The sequence below is a fragment of the Marmota marmota genome, unplaced genomic scaffold (genome assembly GCF_001458135.2).
Source record: "Marmota marmota marmota unplaced genomic scaffold, marMar, whole genome shotgun sequence".
In the NCBI taxonomy this organism is placed as follows: Eukaryota; Metazoa; Chordata; class Mammalia; order Rodentia; family Sciuridae; genus Marmota; species Marmota marmota.
In genome coordinates this window covers 6,050,662-6,070,886 of record NW_025999842.1, presented here as the reverse complement: position 1 = coordinate 6,070,886, position 20,225 = coordinate 6,050,662, and the positions used below count along the sequence as shown (strand labels likewise).

At 34.0% G+C, this 20,225-nt stretch overlaps 1 protein-coding gene across 3 annotated transcripts in view; it reads left to right on the top strand.

Annotated features, from left to right (window-relative positions):
* The window catches only part of Me1 (malic enzyme 1), a 156,297-nt gene that overhangs the window by 49,781 nt on the left and 86,291 nt on the right, over positions 1-20,225 (top strand). For all 3 annotated transcript variants that reach the window (XM_048803025.1, XM_015499056.2, XM_048803078.1), the window contains 2 exons: positions 3,099-3,174; positions 8,335-8,496. In XM_048803025.1, the coding sequence (XP_048658982.1) occupies positions 3,099-3,174; positions 8,335-8,496 (238 nt within the window). The remainder of the gene's footprint in view (positions 1-3,098; positions 3,175-8,334; positions 8,497-20,225) is intronic.

Below are 20,225 nucleotides of genomic sequence, written 5' to 3'. Positions count from 1 at the left end.
GATAGTAGAGGATAGGAAAGGCAGCAGAATACAACAGACACTAGTATGGCAATATGTAAATCAATGGATGTGTAACTGATGTGATTCTGCAATCTGTATACGGGGTAAAAATGGGAGTTCATAACCCACTTGAATCAAAGTGTGAAATATGATATATCAAGAACTATGTAATGTTTTGAACAACCAACAATAAAAATTAAAAAAAAAAAAAAAGAAATAGTAGTGGAATACTTGGGAAAAGTGCCAACCTGAGGAATCAATAGAAAGTCAATCTTATAAACATTTTTTTTTGTTTTGGTTTTTTCCTAACAACGTTTTGGTCAAATAGTAACAGTAGACATCACTATTACTTAGGTTGTTGTTTTGAATAAACACTTCTCTGCTTAGAGAACCCTGGGCTTCTTAGAGGAATAACTTATTTTTGGCCTGGGGCAGAACATTTTCAAAATTAATTTAGAACATCTTATTATAATAGAAAGCAAGGAAGCTATTAAAAACTACAATAGACCTATCAAAAGGATTCAAGACAACATGATTCTTCTACTTGAGAAAGATGGGACAATTTGAGTATCAATAAAGAAAATATATATGATGAATTAAAACACATCAAATATATTTAAACCTTGAGTTTATGCTGGTCCCCAAAAAAGCAGAACCAAAAAACCACAGGGCTTGGGGTTGTAGCTCAGTGGTAGAGTGCTTGTCTTGCATATGCAGGCCCTGGGTTCTATCCTCAGCACCACATAAAAATAAATAAATAAAATAAAGGTATTGTGTCCAACTACAACTAAAACATAAATATTTTAAAAGCCCACAGACACACATGTTTATGTCAGCACACAATTATATACCCATATAATACTTCCACCAATAATAACTAAGTGGAAATCCTTGAAGAATTCTAGTAAACTACCTCTATCAGTTAAAAACTGATAAGGAGAGATTCAAGCATTTACTTTTTCCTATATCAACTATACCCTTGGGGAACCAAATATGGTATAATTTCTCTTTAAAGAAATTTCCAGTATATAAATAATGAATGATAGAATTGGAATCTCATCCTTTTGTAAACACTAATGAGTTAGTGAATTTAAACATTAAGCATCAATGACTGCTAATGTCACAAAAAGGACTTCCAATTACCGTCTCTTCAGGTAAGATGAATCCATTAAGTGTCTTGCACAAAAAATTGAACATGAACCATATTGTCTCTGGATCCAACTAAAAATTTTTCAAGAAATGCTGAAAAAGAGTAACATGCTATTCTATATCATAGGAATGTTATCAGCAAAATTTAGATTATTGCCAACTCTATTGTACAAATTAAAACAACAGTGCATAGGGATATTGTATGATTTGAGTGATAAAACTATTGACTATCAAGAAAATTATACCACAAAGGTTAAGAGAGTAGTCACTCTTAGAAGGGAAGAGTTTTTGATTGGGAGAAAAACAGATGGTTTCTGGGTAGCTGGCAAGATTGCCCTTGATTAAACTGGCATTATGTAAAAAGGTGTTTATCTTATAACAATTCATTAAACTATACATTTGTTGTTCTGTTTTGAGTTATAAAAATACTAAAGCAAAACTTTTAAAAATTTACTTTTTATTGCTGCATTATAGTTTCATATAATAATAGAATTCATTATGCTATATTTATACATGTACCACTCTCAATTTGATCTGTTTCTTTCCTTCATACTCTTACTTTATTTCCTCTCCTCTCTTCTTTGTTACTTCCCCAGACCCTTCTTTTAGTCTGTTGGTCTCTGTTTTATATTCTGAGGTCCATTTTCTTTCCCTTTTATCTCTCTAGCTTCCTTGTATGAGAGAAAACATATGACCCATGACTTTCTGAGTCTGGTTAATCTCACTTAGCATAATGTTCTTTAGTTCCATCCATTTTCCTGCAAATGACATAATTTTATTCTTCTTATGGCTGAATAAAGTTCCATTGTGTATGTTATGCATCTCACATTTTGTTTATATAGTCATCTGTTGATGGACACTTAGGTTGGTTCTGTAATTTGGCTATTGTGAATTATGCTGCTATAAATATGGGAATGCAAATATAACCATAGTATGTAAAGTGAAACTTTTAAATGAGGATAATGTATTTGCATTTTTAAAAGATTTCTGTGCTTTAATTTGTGAAGTTACTTGTAAAGCTTTCATAGGACATGGAGAGGGCAGGTAGTTTAAAGACTACAGGTGAGAGTTTAAATATCATGAATTGCAAATACCATCTCAAGCCACAAATGAAAGAATCAAGTGGGCTTTGCATGAAGGAACTGTTCGGCATTAGTAAGTCATTTTAGCCTATTTATTTATTTATTTATTTATAGTCGTAGATGGACACAATACCTTTATTTATTTATTTATTTATTTAAATATGGTGCTGAGGATGGAACCCAATGCTAGGTAAGCACTCTACCACTGAGCACAACTCTAGCCCTTAGCCATACATGTTATCATCTGCATGTGTGAAAATGTAATAAATGGAATATATGCTGGAAATACCTATTTAGGTGTGCTTCATGTTATTTTTTAAAATGCTTTTGTATATATTATTCAATAAAAGACTAAAAGAATCTATTTGTGGTATAGATAATGCTCCTTAAATTCTCTGTGTGAAAGCAGTGAATTATTTAATGAAAATATTTAAAATATGCTATATATTTAAAAATGTTTGTTAGATATTTTTTAAATAATTATCTGAATGCTGTGATGCATGCCTGTAATCCCAGCAATCTGGGAGGCTAAGAAGGGAGGACCACAAGTTTGAGGTCAGTCTCAGCAACTTAGTGAGACCCTGTCTCAAAATTAAAAAAAAAAAAAAGGAGATATAATTTAGTAGTAATGCACCCCTGTGTTTGACCCCCCCCCCCAAAGAATAAACTTACCTTAAAATGTAGATGTCAATATATTAAAGTGCCTTCTTTTTTACTTATAAGACTCCTAGCTCTTAGTTTTTAAAAGAAATAATTTTCACTAGTTTAATCACAATGGATATATATTAATAAACTTTAAAAATATTAATGTCCAGTATAGTTTGACAGGCCTAAGAAAATTAAAGTTACCTTTCTTTTTCTTCTCAGAGGTCTCTTTATTAGTATCCATGATCGAGGGCATATTGCTTCAATTCTTAATGCTTGGCCAGAAGATGTCATCAAAGTAAGTTATCAAATTTTTCCATTGAGGCAATTTATTTGTTCTCTTGTCTGTCCCATGAAATAGTTAGATCATATTGATAATTCTCATGGTATTAGGTAGCATTCACTGAATTTTTCAGTGGGAATCACTTAATTTATAGCCCTTTGAATTTTGCATAATGGATTAATTTTATTCTGAATCTATTTAGTACTGTTTCCTTATTCTTTGTGTATCGTTTCTTAGTATTTCTTTGTTTATTATAAGTGATAATATATATGTTGAAGATACATCTGAATAAGCAAACTCTTATGTGCTGCATTTAACCATCCACTTAGAGGATCCAAGTTGCCAAAAGAAATCTGTTAATTCAGATTAAGTAAGTAAGTAGGTCATCCAACTTCTTTCTTTGTTTGAGCTAATGACAATAAAAGTAATAGTAGTATCTGAAATTTGGTAGCTTTGTGTTTGAAACCTTGTAATGGATTACCTCTTACAATTATCATGATAATTAAGTGAGGAAAGGAAGGCACTTATAGGTTACTTGTTAATGCATGAGCAATGTGTGATCTGGGGGGAATTGAGTACAAGTTGCAGATCTGTCCCCCAGAGGCTCTGATATTAAACATAATCCTAAAACACTTTCCTTGTCTAAGGGAGATGAGGTATATTTGTTCTCCGTTTGGCTCCAGTTTTCCTTTCTGTGGGATGCCAAGCAATGTTATGTCTTTTAGGATTAAGATTAAATAGATCAATATTTTTTAGAGGAGAGCCTCTGTTTGCTCTGGCTTTTCAAGTGACTCCTTTAATGATTTTGTCCAAGCATTTGTGGCTGGAATCATTTAATTTGGCTCTCTAAGGCTTTTGCTAGTCAACCTCATTAAGTATTTTTCACTATTTCTAATCTCCCCACTGTTTTCATTTTCCCCACCTAAGTTGCTCCTTCAACTTTTCTTCTAACTTCCAGATTGACCTGTCCACGGATCCTGTTCTTTTCAGCTATTCTAAGAAATGTGTTAATTTTGTAAAGAAAAAATGTGTGATCATCTAAAAAGGCTATTTACATTTTAACTAGAAATTTAGAGAATTTTACATATCAACAAGTCAATTAGGAATGAAGGCACACACCTATAATCCCAGCATTTTGGGAGTCTGAGGCAGGAGGATCTCAAGTTAGAGGCCGGCCTGTGCAACTCAGCAAGACTCTTGTCTCAAAATAGAAAGTGTTGTGGATGTAGCTTAGTGGTAGAGTACCCTTGGGTTCAATCCCAAGTACCACTGTTTCTGTCAGCTTTTTTGTTGCTGCAACCAAAAGACCTAACAAGAACAATTTTAGAAGATGAAAAGGTTTTTTGCCTTCATGGTTTCAGAGGTCTGAGTCCATAGTTGGCTAACTCCATTGCTCTGTGCCCTAGGTAAGGCAAAACATCATAAAGGGTGTGGCAGAGGAAAGCAGTTCAAGTCAATTAGGAAGCAGAGAGAAATCTGCTTATCAGGAACAAAATAAAAACCCCACAGGGTTTCTAGAGAGCAAGAAAAGAGGAAGGGTTCTATATGTAGTGAGCTAGGTGGGAAACAGGCTCTGGGAAGGAACAGAAAGGATAGAGGCAGGAAGAGTGCCTCCATATTTCATGCTAATAGTTTCTATGGAGGTATTTCCCAGATAGTACTTTATATTTTGGGGTGGAGATGTGATTTCTGAAACATAGATTTCATTGATAGAATTGTGGTTGTCTTATTGAGATGAATCCTGATTATGTGACTTGATTACTTTATAAAAAATATCTAACTGCTTTATTTTTCTTAAGAGGAGACAAAGTTGGTAAAAACAAGAGCAAGAGAATGCTAATTTAATGATAAACTGCCTGTATGACAAACACATTTTATCTCAGAATTTTTCACTACTCAAATATACTCTTTAATATTGAAATATTTATAAATTAATGATATTAATGTATGTTTCTTATAAAAGGCATAAACTAAGATAAAACAGTAAATGCCTCTAAACCTATTTAAAAAACTTTTCAAACTACTATTTATATGTAATTTATGTCCTGTATTTTATATAATTAAATAATAGTGCTAGATGAGAGAACAGGTTAGAGAATAAACGTTATGAAAAATGGAAAATAATGATTCTTTTGACTTTAAGACGTACATATCTTTTTTTAAAAATATGTTTAGTTTGAGAAGGACACAATATCTTTATTTTATTTATTTATTTTATGTCGTGCTGAGAATCAAACCAGGGTTCAAACATGCTAGGCAAGAGCTTTACCATTGAGCCACACTCCCACATCAAGACATACATTTAATTTAACGTAGATGTACTATCAAAAATGAATGAATGTCAAAATATACCCTACCTGTCCTGTATATCTAACAAGAACAAATAAAAAAATGAAGAAAAACAAAAAAATCCTTAAAAAACAAACAGGTTTTTATTTCTTAAAATATATTTTTCAAAAAATTTGAAACTGAAGAAAATGATAAGATGCAACAATCTGAGTTTAAGTGTGTTTAATAAAACCTGTAATGTAATATTTAAATTATTCAGGCCATAATTAATTTATATTACAATGGTACTCTTCTTATAAAGCATAAAAATATGTATAAGTATAGACAGGCTAACTGGAATTTTCTTGTATAAGGAACACATTCACAAAAGTATTATCAATGATATATAAAAGTACCTCTATGATAATAATCAATAAAACAATATCAATTAAATATACATATGAAGTATATGGAGATTACAAAGTTGAGTTTAATTTAAAAAGCAAAGTTATAGTTCTCTAATATTTGTTTTATATTTTTAAAAATATTTAATTGCAGATGAACACAATACCTTTTTATTTTATTTATTTATTTGTATGCATGCCTATTTATTTATTTATTTATTTATTTTTATGTGGTGCTGAGGATTGAACCCAATGCCTCATACATAGGAGGTAGGCGCTCTAGCACTGAGCTACAACTTCAGCCCTATTGTTTTATCTTTTTTGCTGTAAGTCAGAGTTGAGTTAATCTAGTGATACCAGATTCTCTTCTCCAAAAAAGCATAACCAATATTTTTCCATAACTCATTGCAGTTAGGGAAAATTTTTTCAAAGGTGAACTATGTATAATATGTAAAAATAATTCTTACTTGTCAAATATATTTATTTTTAAAGTAATTTATAAAAAGTGGCATAATATAGGTAAATAGGATATTAAATAGAGCTCAAGAGTGTATTTAAAAATATATTCTGCAACATAATAGGGTGGAAAATCACTGTACTAAGAGTGAAAATACCCAGGTTCTAGTCCTTTGGTGCTAATTAGGTAACTCATTTTGAGCAAATTATTTCAGTTCTGGGATCTTCAATTTCCTAATCTGTAAAATTAGAGGAGTAGAAAGAATGTACTCTAGATTCCTCCTTACTTCTAAAATGCTGACTATATACATTAGTTCTGATTATAGTAATAATAGCTATATATATACATATTGTGTATACACACATATGTATTTAGAATTTGTAGTGTATCAGGTACTGTGGTAAGTTTTTTATGTATCATGATTTCATTTTATGGAATTGTAGATTTATTCAATCAACATACTTATTGCTTTTTTATTGTTTGCTACTTGCTGTACTAGATGTTAGTGTACAGTGATGAGCAAAAGAGTTGGTTCCTAATTTTATACAGCTACTCTGCAAAGTACATTTATGATTCCCATTTTACAAAGAAACAGGTTTAAATCACTGCTTTATCCAAGACAAATAATTGATATTTTCAAGGTTTCATGGATAATATGAGTGTAGCATTTTGTAAAATTGTTTTTCATAGGATTAGTCTCTGCTTAAGCTGGGAGTGGTGGGCCACACCTGTAATTCCAGTTACTAAGAAGCCTGAAACAAGAAAATCACAAGTTTGAGGCCAGCCTCGGAAACTTAGTGAAACCCTATCTCAAAATAAAACTGAAAAAGGAGCTGGGGATATAGTTCAGTGGTAGAGCACCCTGGGTTTTCTGGTTCAGGGAAAGAAAAAAAAATTAGTTTTGCTTAAATTCATTTAATGGCCACAAATCACAGAATAAACATGTTAGGTACATTATGATGATATTAAATTATATAGAACAAATTCTCCACATAATTAAAGTGTGTGCTTCGTAAACACTCAAGGTAACTAGAAATAAGCCAAACAAAATTTACCAAGTCTAATGGAAGATGATCAGGTTATAGATGTAGCAGACAATACTGGCCATGTTTCAAAGATAGTGGAACTATATCAAGGATGGGCTGTGGTGTGGCTCAGTGGTAGAGCGTTTGCCTAGCATGTACTAGGTACTGGGTTTGATCCTTGGCACCACATAAAAATGAATAAATAAAATAAAGGTATTTTTAAAAATTAAGACAAAAACAAAAACAAACACAAAGGGGTTATAGGAATTAAAGAGGATGGGTCAAAATTATGAGAAAACAGAAGAATGGTGCCAGGATATATAAATTAACATCAGAGCATTTCAGAGAGAGTCATAACTTCTTCAGTTTATCTAGCAATCGTGTAGTACTTAACTTTGAGCACTATACTGTAATTGTACTCAAAATGAATATGACTAGTTTCAAAGCTAACCTAAATTTCACTTTGATTCCCAATATGAGCTCTTATTTTCCTGTACTTTTTCCATTTGCCCCTCTTAATTGAAGACTAAATTGTTTGGAATCTTTGAATCTTTATGTGTACACCTTCTCTTCGTTCTTCAGTAACCTAATTAAGTATGCATATATAAAATATTTAAATGTGTTTAAATTAAATTTATTTTCCCCATTCTTGCACAATAGCCATTACAAAATTTTTCCAGATATATTCAATTTATGTTTTCTTTTCTTTTCTTTACTTTTTTTTGGCACCAGTGATTGAATGCAGGGGTGCTTAATCACTGAGTCATATCCCCAGCCCTTTTTATTTTTTATTTTGAGACAAGGTTTTGCTAAGTTGCATAGGGCCTTGCTAAATTGTTGAGGCTGACATCAAACTTAGCCTCTCAAGTTGCTGTGATTACAGGCATGCGCCACCAAAGCTGGCCTCTGTTTGTTTTCTAACAGCTCAATTTTTAATATTAATTTAAGAAAAAGAGACCGGAAGTTGTGTCCCAGAATTTGGAAAACTCTCATAATAGATTAATTTTCTTTTTTTCTCTAGGCTATTGTGGTGACTGACGGAGAGCGTATTCTTGGCCTGGGAGATCTTGGCTGTAATGGAATGGGCATCCCTGTGGGTAAATTGGCACTATATACAGCTTGTGGAGGAGTGGATCCTCAACAGTGTCTGCCTATCATTCTGGATGTGGGTACAGAAAATGAGGTAAATATTTTAGGTTTATAAGACAGCTATGTACTTTAAAAAATGGCACCAATTCTTGCATTTTAAGTTTATTCTGAGAAGAGGAGCAGCTGCCTGCTGAGAGGCAGAGCCGCCCCCTCCCCCTGCGCTGGCAAGGTAGAGGGAACTGTGACCATCCACAGAGCAGGCCCAGCGGCCTGCTGAGGGGCAGAGCCGCCCCCCANTAATGAAGCAAGAAGCCCACAGACTTGGGCAGTTGTGTGTGTGTGTGCGTGACTGTGTCCCCAATGACAAGCGGTTTTCATCCTAAAATAAGAGAGGAGAGAGACGACAGGACACAAAGGCTATCAAAGGGTCCTCCGATTTGCATCGGTGGTGGGGAGAGGCTGACCATGGCCTCCCGCCCATGCAGATGACCCTCGATCAGGGTAGAGTGCACTGCTCTTCCTGGGGGCCTTGAGACCCTCAGTCGCTTGAACAAGAGCTAGTGTCAGCTGTCTGACTTCTTAATGATGAATAATTCATACACATCAAAGCGGCCCTCACAAACTATTTTTTCCTATAGCCTCAAAGACAATGAAACAAGAGCAAAAGGGCCAAAAGGAGAATTTTTTTTTCTCTTTCCCAATCACATCATCTCCTCCACATCTCCTTCCTATTCTTTCCTAGCCTTGTTCTCCTGGACTTGTTTGAAATCAGCTGTAATGATTTTGTAGAAACATCACAATCCTTTGAATTTTTTCTTATCCCACACAGTGGAAAACTCCTACTTAGTCTTCAAAGCCCAGTTCAAAAGCCACCGCTTTCTGAACCCAACTCTGTCACCCACCTTCCCAACAGTCCGTCTAGTCTTGGCCTCCAAAGTTAAATAGTCTTCCTTTGCTATGAGCATTATTAAAATAGTATTTCTTTAAATCTCTGGCTTAGACATAGAACTTCTTAAGGCTAAATACTTTGACTTAAGCATTACAGAATCACCAGCACCCAATACAAAGCCTGGGATACAACAGGCACTCAATCCTTTCATAGAATTGAAAGGATTGGAATTCTTGAAGTTAAAAAAAAATTCTTGAAGTGAATCATTGAAATGCTAATATATATTAAGTCTAGGAAAATGAAAATTAGATGCAAAGGAGTATTTCCAGAACTTCACAAATATCATCGAGTATTATTCTTATCATTTAGCATTTACTAAGAACTCAAATCAAAGGCTTAGAAATTCGAGGAGTCGGGAGATCTGTTTGGAGAGCTTATCAGCACTCTTTAGGAGGGCAAAGCATTTAGAGAGAAATATTTGTTGGAACCAAGATAAAATTAAAATGGCAGATTCACAATCTAGGTTATTTTTATAGGCTGTCTTAAAGCATAAACTCCTTACACTCCCTTTCTTTTTGATCATCATAAATGACAATTTAGTACAGATGTACGCACATCCAAATGCAGATGTTACCCACTTTTTATATTTCTCAACGGGGCTGCTACTTCAATAAAATACCATTTCAATGTCAGGGGAGACCACATTTCCTTTGTGGAGTAAATGCTTGTAATCAAGGAAGAAAGATATATTTTTAAGCTACACTCTATTTATTCACTGAATCTATTACAGTGTTCATGATGCCCCAGGTATTGTGCTAATCACAAAGGGAAGATTTGGATTATGAGATGTAGGTCTTGGGCTCACAGACCTCACAGTTCAGTGGAGGGGAGAGGGATATAATGAGAGGATTATTTTTAAAAAAATAATCATTCTGCTTTATGGATGAGTAGAGTTACGGCTTGGCGAGAGGCGTGGTGACGGAAAGTTAGAATTGGCCTCGGAGAGGAAGCCAAGATTTTGAATCTGATTCTTCAGGGATGAGGAAAGTGTATTTTCTAGTAGAAGAAAGATAGCAGGGGCTCATGGGGAGTTAAGGGTACCTTCAAAGGCCTGAGACTGTGGGAAACATGGGTGGGAATTTCCATGTGGCTGGGCCAAGGCAGGTAAATCTGAGAGACCAAAGGATACCAATGCCTTGTCCACAAGTTAATAAGTTATGGTGTGTTTTTAAGATGATCCTGTGGGTCCCTTGGGTGGTAGGACAGAGAGACATGTCTACTAATTAGGCATGCCTTTGCAACGAATAAAACTGTGATAGTTTGAACCAAAACTGTGGAATGGAATGAAGGAAGATAGATGAGCTTATTGAAGGTTGTTGGGATTTCTCTGGAGATAAAGCAAATGCAGGAAAGAATGGGCCTGGTGGGGAGAGGAAGGAGGGGAAGAGGATGATCCGTGGGGGATGCGGCAGAGATTTTCATGAAGTTAGTTAAGATTTATGTGATTCTAAGAAACCTGGGAAGAGAGCCGAGTTCATTTGAAGTGGACATGTTGAAAGCAAAGATGGAAGGACTATTGCAGATTGAGAAATGACGGGTTTGGGGAGAGGGAGCTAGGACTAAAGGACTGGGGTAGTTTTAGAGAAGGATAAACTTCTTAGTGTTTTTTTTTTTTTTTTTTTTTTTTGGTTCTCCTTCTCTGCTCAAATCTGGCCCTCAACCTTTATGAGAAAATTATTCTCTCTGTTCTCCTTTCTCCATTTATAATGTGTTTACTCTTTTATCAGCTCCCTTGGTGTTTTATGATGCTTTGAAAAGTGCATACTCTGTGTGTGTATATGTGTGTGTGTGTTTCTTTAAGATATTATAGTTTGTTTTTTAAATTATTGTTTTCACATTATGCAGAAAATATCCATAGGACTTACTAAATATGATCAGTGCAAAATCTTATTCTAAAGTCTGTATTGAACCTGAGGTAGAGGATTTTTGTTTGTTTTAGATATACATGACAATAGAGTGTATTAGACATATATACATGGAGTACAAAGCATTCCAATTATGATCCCATTCTTGTGGTTGCACATAATGTGGAGTTAACAGTGGTTCTGTATTCATGTATGAAGAAAGGAGACTTATACCTGACTTTCATTATACTGTCTTTGCTATTTCCATTCCCCCTCCCTTCCCTTCTTTCCCTTTTGTCTAATCTAATTAACTTCTGTTCTTCCCCTCCCTACCCTCCTTTGTTACGGGTTAACATCCACATATCAGAGAGACCATTCAGTCTTTAGTTTTTTGGGACTGGATTATTTCACTTAGCATTATATTTTCTAGTTCTATCCATTCACTGGCAAATGCTATAATTTCATTTTACTTTATGGCTGAGTAATATTCCATTGTGTGTGTATGTGTGTGTGTGTATGTATGTATGTGTATATGTATGTGTGTGTATATATATATATATATATATATATATATATATCACATTTTAAAATTCTAATTTGTTATATATATCACATTTTAAAATTCTAATTTATTATATGTGACAGAAGAATGCATTACAATTCATATTATACATATAGAGCAAAACTTTTCATATCTATGGTTGTATACAAAGTATAGTCCATCTCATTCCACCATCTTTTCTACCCCTCTGCCTCTTCCTTCCCCTCCCACCCCTTTGCCCTATCTAGAGTTCATCTAATCCTCCCATGTTCTCCCTCCCAACTCCACTATGAATCAGCCTCCTTATCAGAGAAAATATTCAGCATTTGGTTTTTTGGGATTGGCTAAATACACTTAGCATTAGATTCTCCAACTCTATCCATTTACCTGCAAATGTCATGATTTTATTCTCTTTTAATGCTGAATAATATTCCATTGTGTACATATACCACATTCTCTTTATCCATTCATCTACTGAAGGGCATCTAGGTTGGTTCCACAGTTTAGCTATTGTGAATTGTGCTGCTATAAACATTGATGTGGCTGTGTCTCTGTAGTATGCTGTTTTTAAGTCCTTTGGGTATAGACCGAGGAGTGGGATAGCTGGGTCACAAGGTGGTTCCATTTCCAGTTTTCCAAGAAATCTCCATACTGCTTTCCATATTGGCTGCACAAATTTGCAGTTCACCAGCAATGTATGAGTGAACTTTTTACCCCACATCTTTGCCAACATTTATTGTTACTTGTATTCTTAATAATTGCTATTCTGACTCTAGTGAGATGGAATTTCAGTGTGGTTTTAATTTGCATTTCTCTAATTTCTACAGATATTGAATATTTTTTCATATATTTGTTGACCATTCATATTTTTTCTTCTGTGAAGTACCTGTACAGTTCTTTTGCCCATTATTGACTGGTGGATTTTTTTTTTTTTTTGGTGTTAACTTTTTTGAGTTATTTGTGTATCCTGGAGATTAATGCTCTATTTTAGGTGGAGGTGGCCGGTTCTCTGTTCATGCTCTTGATTGTTTTCTTTGCTGTGAAGAAGCTTTTTACCATCCTGTTTATTGATTCTTGATTTTACTTCTTGCACTTTAGGAGTCTTATTGAGGAAGATGGTTCCTGAGCTGACATGTAGAATTGGACTTACTTTTTTTCTTCTAGTAGAAACAGGGTCTCTGGTCTAATGTTTAGGTCCTTGATCCACTTAGAGTTGAGTTTTGTGTAGGGTGAAATGAGTTCAATTTCAGTCTTCTACTTATGGATTTCCAGTTTTCCCTGTACCCTTTGTTGAAGAAGCTATCTTTTCTCCAGTGAATGCTTATGGCACCTTTGTTTAGTATGATATAACTGTATTTATGTGGGTTTGTCTCTGTGCCTTCTATTCTGTTCTTTGGTATTCATGTCTGTTTTTTGTGCCAATACCATGCCATTTGTGTTACTATATCTCTGTAATATAATTTAAGGCCTGGGATTGTGATGCCTACTGCATCACTTTTCTTGCTAAGGTTTATGGTCTTTAAGTCACATGTGATAGAAGATAGAAAAATACTTGAATGAACCGAGTTGCCAACTTATAGCTTTCTCATTCATCCTGAAATTTTATTCTTTTCATTTATCCTTTTAGTTAGAATGTTCCTGCACTGATTTTTAATCTCATCACTTTGTGAATCTTTACCTAGTGTTACACTTCATAATAAAAATATAAAAGGGTGGATAACATCACTTAGTTTCTTATTCAGAATAACCTAACAATACTAGATGTTTGAATTAAAACTAGATGCTATTAAAATGCAAATTACAAGCAGTTTCCTCTTATCATAAATTTTGTGCCTAGTAACAATGAGAATAGAAAAGGAATTAGTTCTCATTCTCTATAAAGTCATATTTGCCTAACTACCTTTAAATCTGCAACTTTTCATAAGAAAATTTAAAGAAAAAAGACACAGAAATTGAGCCATAAAAGTGTTCTCTTCTTCAAATCAGGCAGGGTGATGATGTACACCTATAGTCTCAGCTACTTGGAGGCTGAAGCTGGTGGATCACTTACACCCGAGGAGATGGATGTCAGCCTGCAGAGCAAGATCCTGTTCCCAAAACAAAAACAAAAACACTTAATTCTTTTGAGTTAATTTACTAACCAGTAAATTCAGTAGGTGTTCATATTTTCATCTTGTTTTTTTGTCTCTTATTTCACAGTCTACATTTTCTTTAATTTACTTATGAAACAATTGCTAAAATCTAAACAATTGTAAAATCTACTTCTGTTATATGATGTAAATTTTCTTCAGTTGTCTGTCAAGAGAGCATATTTAATTCTTCCTTGTCCTCTTTTTTTTTGCTGTTGCATAATCTTTTGATATAAATTGTGTGTATTATTTGTCTATTTTCCCTGAATATTTGAGCATCATCTAGGCTTGTTATTTGACCAAAAATAATATGATTAGGCGTTCCTTGTGTCCTCTCCATGATTGCCTAGACATTATTAGATCTTAGAGGATTCCTTCATATTTACATGATCTAATAGTTAGAGCTGTTTTATAGTACCATACATGGAGTAGCCTAAACAACAGAATTTTATTTTCTCACAGTTCTGGAGACTGATAGTCTGAGACCAAGGTGTTGGCAGGCTTGGTTTCATGTAAGTTTTTTTCCTTGACTTGTAGAAGGCCATCTTCCTCAGGTGTCTTTACATGGCCGCCTTCTGTGTATGCCTATTTCCTAATTTCTTCCTCTTATAAGGACATCACTCTTATTGGATTAAGTCCAACTGTAATAATCACATTTAAGTTAATTACCTTGTTAAAGACCTATCTCTAAGTCTGCAGTATATTCTGAGGCATTAGAATTTTGATATATGAATTTTGAGAACACAGTTCAGCCTATAACACTCTCTCTTTTAAGAAATCATGGCAGTATGAGTAGAAAGACATTTGTGTCTGCACAGTTATTTTTTTGTTTATTAACCCATTACCCTAGGTCACAGCTTTTTTGTTTCTGTTTTTATTTTGTCTGGCCTCTAGACTATGTGTACAGTGTGTCTAGATATAGAATCGTTATTAGGACTTGAACTTTCCCATTTGGAGGATTCCTCCTTTATTCCAGAAGGAACTCTTCATTTTTGACATGGATCAGCTGTTTGAGAGGAACTGAGTGAAATAAAATAAAAGAAATGTTAGATATTTTCTGTCGTATTTTTCTACTATATATGTTCTACATCCCTTCAGAATGTGGCTTGTATTTGTTTTCTATTACTACTATAACAGTTGCTACAAACTTAATGACTTAAAACAATATAAATGTATTTCCTTTTCATTCTATACGTCACAAGTCCAATACATGCCTGCAAAGGCTAAAATCATACAAGGTATCATTAGTGCTACAATGCGTTTCTTTGCCTTTTTCTGGTTTCTAGACTGCCTTTCTTCCTTGTTTCATGGCCCTTTTAATCCATTTTCAAAGCCAGCAGTGTAACAGCATCTCTCTGCTTCTATCTTAGATCACTTTTTCTGACTTCAACAAGGAAAGATTTTCTAATTTTTAGAACTCACCCCTATAATGTCTGTATGTGTGTTTTGGCACATAAGGTAATGTCTTTACAGGTTCTTGGGATTCAGGTGTGCAGATCTTTAGGGGAGGGGTGGGATATCATCATCTCCTTCTCAACTCTCCCCTTCACTTCTAGCATTTATCCTTTTACATTATGGAGATTGCCTGCCACTTCAAGTGAGTAGTCCTGCATTATAATGAGTTATAGTAAAGCCAGGGCAGAGAAGACTATGCTTCAGATTACAGGCTTTTGATTTGAAATGTCTCATATTTGTTTTTACCAGCCCTTATCTCACCTTCTCTAAATTAGAAGGTGATAATGGATTTTATCAAGAATTTATTTTCCACGACACTGCACCAATGCCTTGAGAAAAGAATGGGATCATTAGCTTAACTTTTTCAACACTATTACTAGCCAGGAACTCCTTGAAGTTTGGGATATATTTTAGAAATATTCATTATATAGACCAAAACAGAAAAATTATTTACATGAGACAGAACCTATTACAAAGTAGAGTGGTTTGATTTCAACTGAATAAAAGTTTTAAATGAGTGGCTCTCAATATATATATATATATTCCATGGACCTTCCAGTTCAGAATTGCCAGGGGTGTATGTTAAGAGTGGAGAATCCTGGGCTGGGGATGTGGCTCAAGCGGTAGCGCGCTCGCCTGGCATGCGTGCGGCCCAGGTTCGATCCTCAGCACCACATATAAACAAAGACGTTGTGTCCGCCGAGAACTAAAAAATAAATATTAAAAATTTATAAAAAAAAAAGAGTGGAGAATCCTACATTCCACTGCAGGTATACTGAATCACAATTGAATTTCAGATATTTTAATTTTTAGCACTTCTTAACAGTCATGCTGGCTCATACGTGTTCTGACATTTTAGAAATGTTGCTTTAGACACTTGACTGTGATGGTTGCTTTGCTTAATGTTATTGATTAACAAAAGAGCAAAAAATATTTATTATTTCTCTATGGAATCTGTTTTTTTTTTACTTGAAAGTGGCAACAAAGAAAATTATTTTCTGTATATTATAAATAAAAATTTTAAATGAATGCTTATATGGGAAATATTCATGTTATAGCATGTAAAGCTGTATTATAACATATAGAGACCCTTTCAAGTGAACAAAAAAATGTCAAATGCCCAATGTTAATTGTTTAAGGACATGTGGACGCAGATAGTTTACAAATAAGGAAGAAATATGGTCAATAAATTTTAAAAACAGCTTAATAAGAAGTTCTGGTGTGCCATTGCACAGTAGGGTTATAACATATAACATTAATGCGCTGTGTATTTCAAATAGCTAAAACAAAGGATTTGACTATTTTTACCATAAAGAAATGATAAAAATTTGAGGAAATACGTATGCTTAACTTGATATATATACATATATTGAAAGATCACATGGTATCCCATTAATATGTGCCATTTTAATGTTTTGATGTATGAGTTAAAAATAAATTATCAAGTGACTAGGCGTGGTGGTGCACACATGTAATCCCAGTGGTTTGGGAGGCTGAGGCGATGCAGATTCAAAGCTAGACTCAGCAAAAGCAACTCAGCCCTAAGCAACTTGGTGAGACACTGTCTCTAAATAAAATACAAAAAAGGGTTGGAGATATGTCTCAGTGGTTGAGTGACTCGGGATTTCAATCCCTGGTACCAAAGAACAAAAACAAAAACAAACAAACAAGTGGATTAAACAAAGGTAAATGAAGGGAAGGCAGGGGGATAGTGACAGGAAAGGCAGTAGAATGAATTGGACCTAACTTTCCTATGTTCACATATTAGTATACCACCAGTGAAACTCCACATCATGTACAACCACAAGAATGGGATCCTAATTGGTAAAAGTTATCCTCCATGTATGTTTAATATATCAAAATATACTCTACTGTCATATATATCTAAAAGACCAAATAAAAATCAATTAACATAATAAAAAAGTTCAATAAAGAAAATCAATACTATTGGATAAATTTTTGTGCCTGCCTTCTGCATATATAAATATAAAAACATGTATGTGAATTTACTATATTTTATTATGTTTGTATGTATATTTCACACAAATATATATGATAATATTTTACTGGAGATTACAACTAAATAGACATGTTTACTATATACCACTCAAGGGGGTTAATTTGTTCATTCTTTTTAGGAGGACAGCATTCCAATATGAATGTTTTCTATTCGCATGAGAACTTTTCCCCCATGTATTCCTTTGTGAAAACGGGTCATCAAATAGCCTATGGTATTTTCCCAAATATGGACAAATACTATGATACATGCATAGACATAAAGAAGAGGACCCAGAAGGATATACATGAAATTATTAGTGGTGGGTAGGTGTGAATCAGTAGAGATTATTGGTATTCTTTGGTTTTAATTTTATTTTTTAGTATTCTCAAATATTTCTGATAGGTATATGTTGCTTTTATATGTTAAAAAATAAAATAACACAAAATATTGAGAATTTTTTTTAATTCTCAGAAACTTTAGAAGGTAGAAATTTGAGAGCCAAGAACAATGTGAGAGTTTATGATAATTGCTATTATTGATTACTGTTAACTTAAAATAAATGAATACTTCAGGCATATAAATGCAAGGGTCTGGAAGTAGGATGGTATTAACAAATCAGATGATTAGTATACTTACTAATACATACCCTCCTTATCTCCTTTTTTGAGCTCTTATATTTTCACATGCTTTGTTTTTTATTCTTTTTTCCCCTAATAATCTTCTTTCTCTCATGCTTGTCTTTTAAGTCTTTTAAGCAACATGCATTTAGTGTGACACGTAGTGCTAAAGGAGATCTAACCTTTTTAAAAGTGCTTGCTTAGCTTGAACAAAGATTGAATGAAAGATTAGTCAATTTCTGTCATGATTTCCTCAGTAACGTATGGAGACTGAGTGTTTAAGGGGACGTGCCCCCCCCCCCCCCATTTTTTAAACATATTTTTAGTTGTCAGTGGAGCTTTATTTTATTTATATGTGGTACTCAGAATCGAACCAGGGCCTCACACATGCTGGGCAAATGTTCTACCACTGAGCCCCAACCCCAGCCCAGGGACTTGCCCTTTTTACTCTTCATCTTCTGGTTTGTTCTTATCTTCTTTAAGGAGAATATATTCATGTATTTTATAAATTAAAAACAAATAAATAAATAATCATACTTTGGGGGAAAATGCTTATTTCATACTGAAATTTTAATTTATTCTCCATCAAAGATTTGTTGAGCATTGACTCCTGGCTACAAGAAATTCTTAATATCATTTTTTTTTCATGCCAGGCTAATTGGTCAATGGAGCCATTATAAAAACTGAATGATCTTGTTAAAGTGTTTTTGGTATATATTAACTTTTTGTCAGCCAAGTCTCTAAGACTGCACTTACTTTTCAAGACTTATTGTAAGTTCTTAATTATAGTTATAAGTAATTAAACAGTAATTTTTGACAGGGACATTGTTATGATTGAAATGATATTATAATTTTCTGATTTAATTCAAAAGCTCTATCTTGTTCATAAATCTTTGTAATTGACTTTACCTTGTAACCAGACTTCTTTATAGTATTCACTTTAATTATTAGCATGGGAAAGAATGGGAGAAAAGAGAAGGGGAACATGTGACATTTTTTCTCAACTTTATTTTTTTTCTAATTCACATTTTATAAGTCTAAATACATTCCAGACATGGACAAAGTATTTTTTTATTTTGGCATCAATAGTAGCTAGCACATTGGCACTTCAACCTCAGCTGCTCAGAAGCCTGCCAGTACATTGTTTAAAGTTTTTATGCCTTAAAGAACAGCTGGGTTTTACAACAACACTTGGTTTCAGATTTTGTATTTCATATGAAATACATTTATGTGATTTAACATGTTAACTTCCAGCTAGCCAGAAAGCCTTCACTTATCATTATGCAGTATGTTTCAAGTAAGATGTATTGGCCAAACCATGACAATCTCAGAATGAAAGAGTGTTGTTAATAATTATACCAGGACAATAGGTGTGAGCTTAGCATTTCTAATGGCTTTAAAATAAACTCTGATTCAGATAATTCATGTAGTTTCACTTTCTTAACAGTATCACCACACCTACAAAAACATAATTTTCCAGTAACAAACCACCTTTCAGTAACTTAAAAATTACTATTTTATTAATGTATATGACCCTGTGGGTTAGTAGTTTTAAATGAGATATATAGGAAAGCTGGGACATCCAAGACAGCTGTGCCTTTCTCCATACAGATTCTTATTCTTTATAAATATTGTTCTTAGGCTCTTGGTTATGCCCTCTAGGCTCTGGACTATCCTCTGAGTTATCCTTTCTTTTCCATAAGAAATGGTCTATTTAGCAACTGAATTAACCTTCTCAGCCTGCTTTCTGCCTGTGGAAAGTTGAGGACCCAGAGAAATATTTTCATTTTAAAGTGTCTTTGTTCTGATTGATCCAAAGAAGTGCAGCACCCTCAAAACTTTTAAGACTTTCTATATATCCTATTATAGTCTACTCCATTAGATGAAGGCTCCATATACAGTTTTTTTTTTTTTTTTTTTTTTTTTTTGAAAAAGACCAAGGTAGAGCTGGGAATGGAGCTCTCATCTAGAGCCCTCATCTAACATGTGGGAGGTCCTGGGTATGATCCCCAGCACAACAACAAAACAGACCAAGGTGGTTTGTTAGGCTCTGTTTTAAATCATTCAGAGGTTTTCAAAAAGTAGGGTTTTGTGGTTTCCAGCATCCAGGTCTTACATGTATTTTGTTAAACATGTTCCTATGAATTGCATTTTTGTAATGCTATTATAAATGGACTTGTCACAGGTGAAGTGGGAGATGACTCTCTGAAACCAGTGAGGATTGGGTCCTTGTTCCCTAGGTGTTGAATATTAAACACCTGAGAAACACTGAGGCAAGAACAGAAGTTT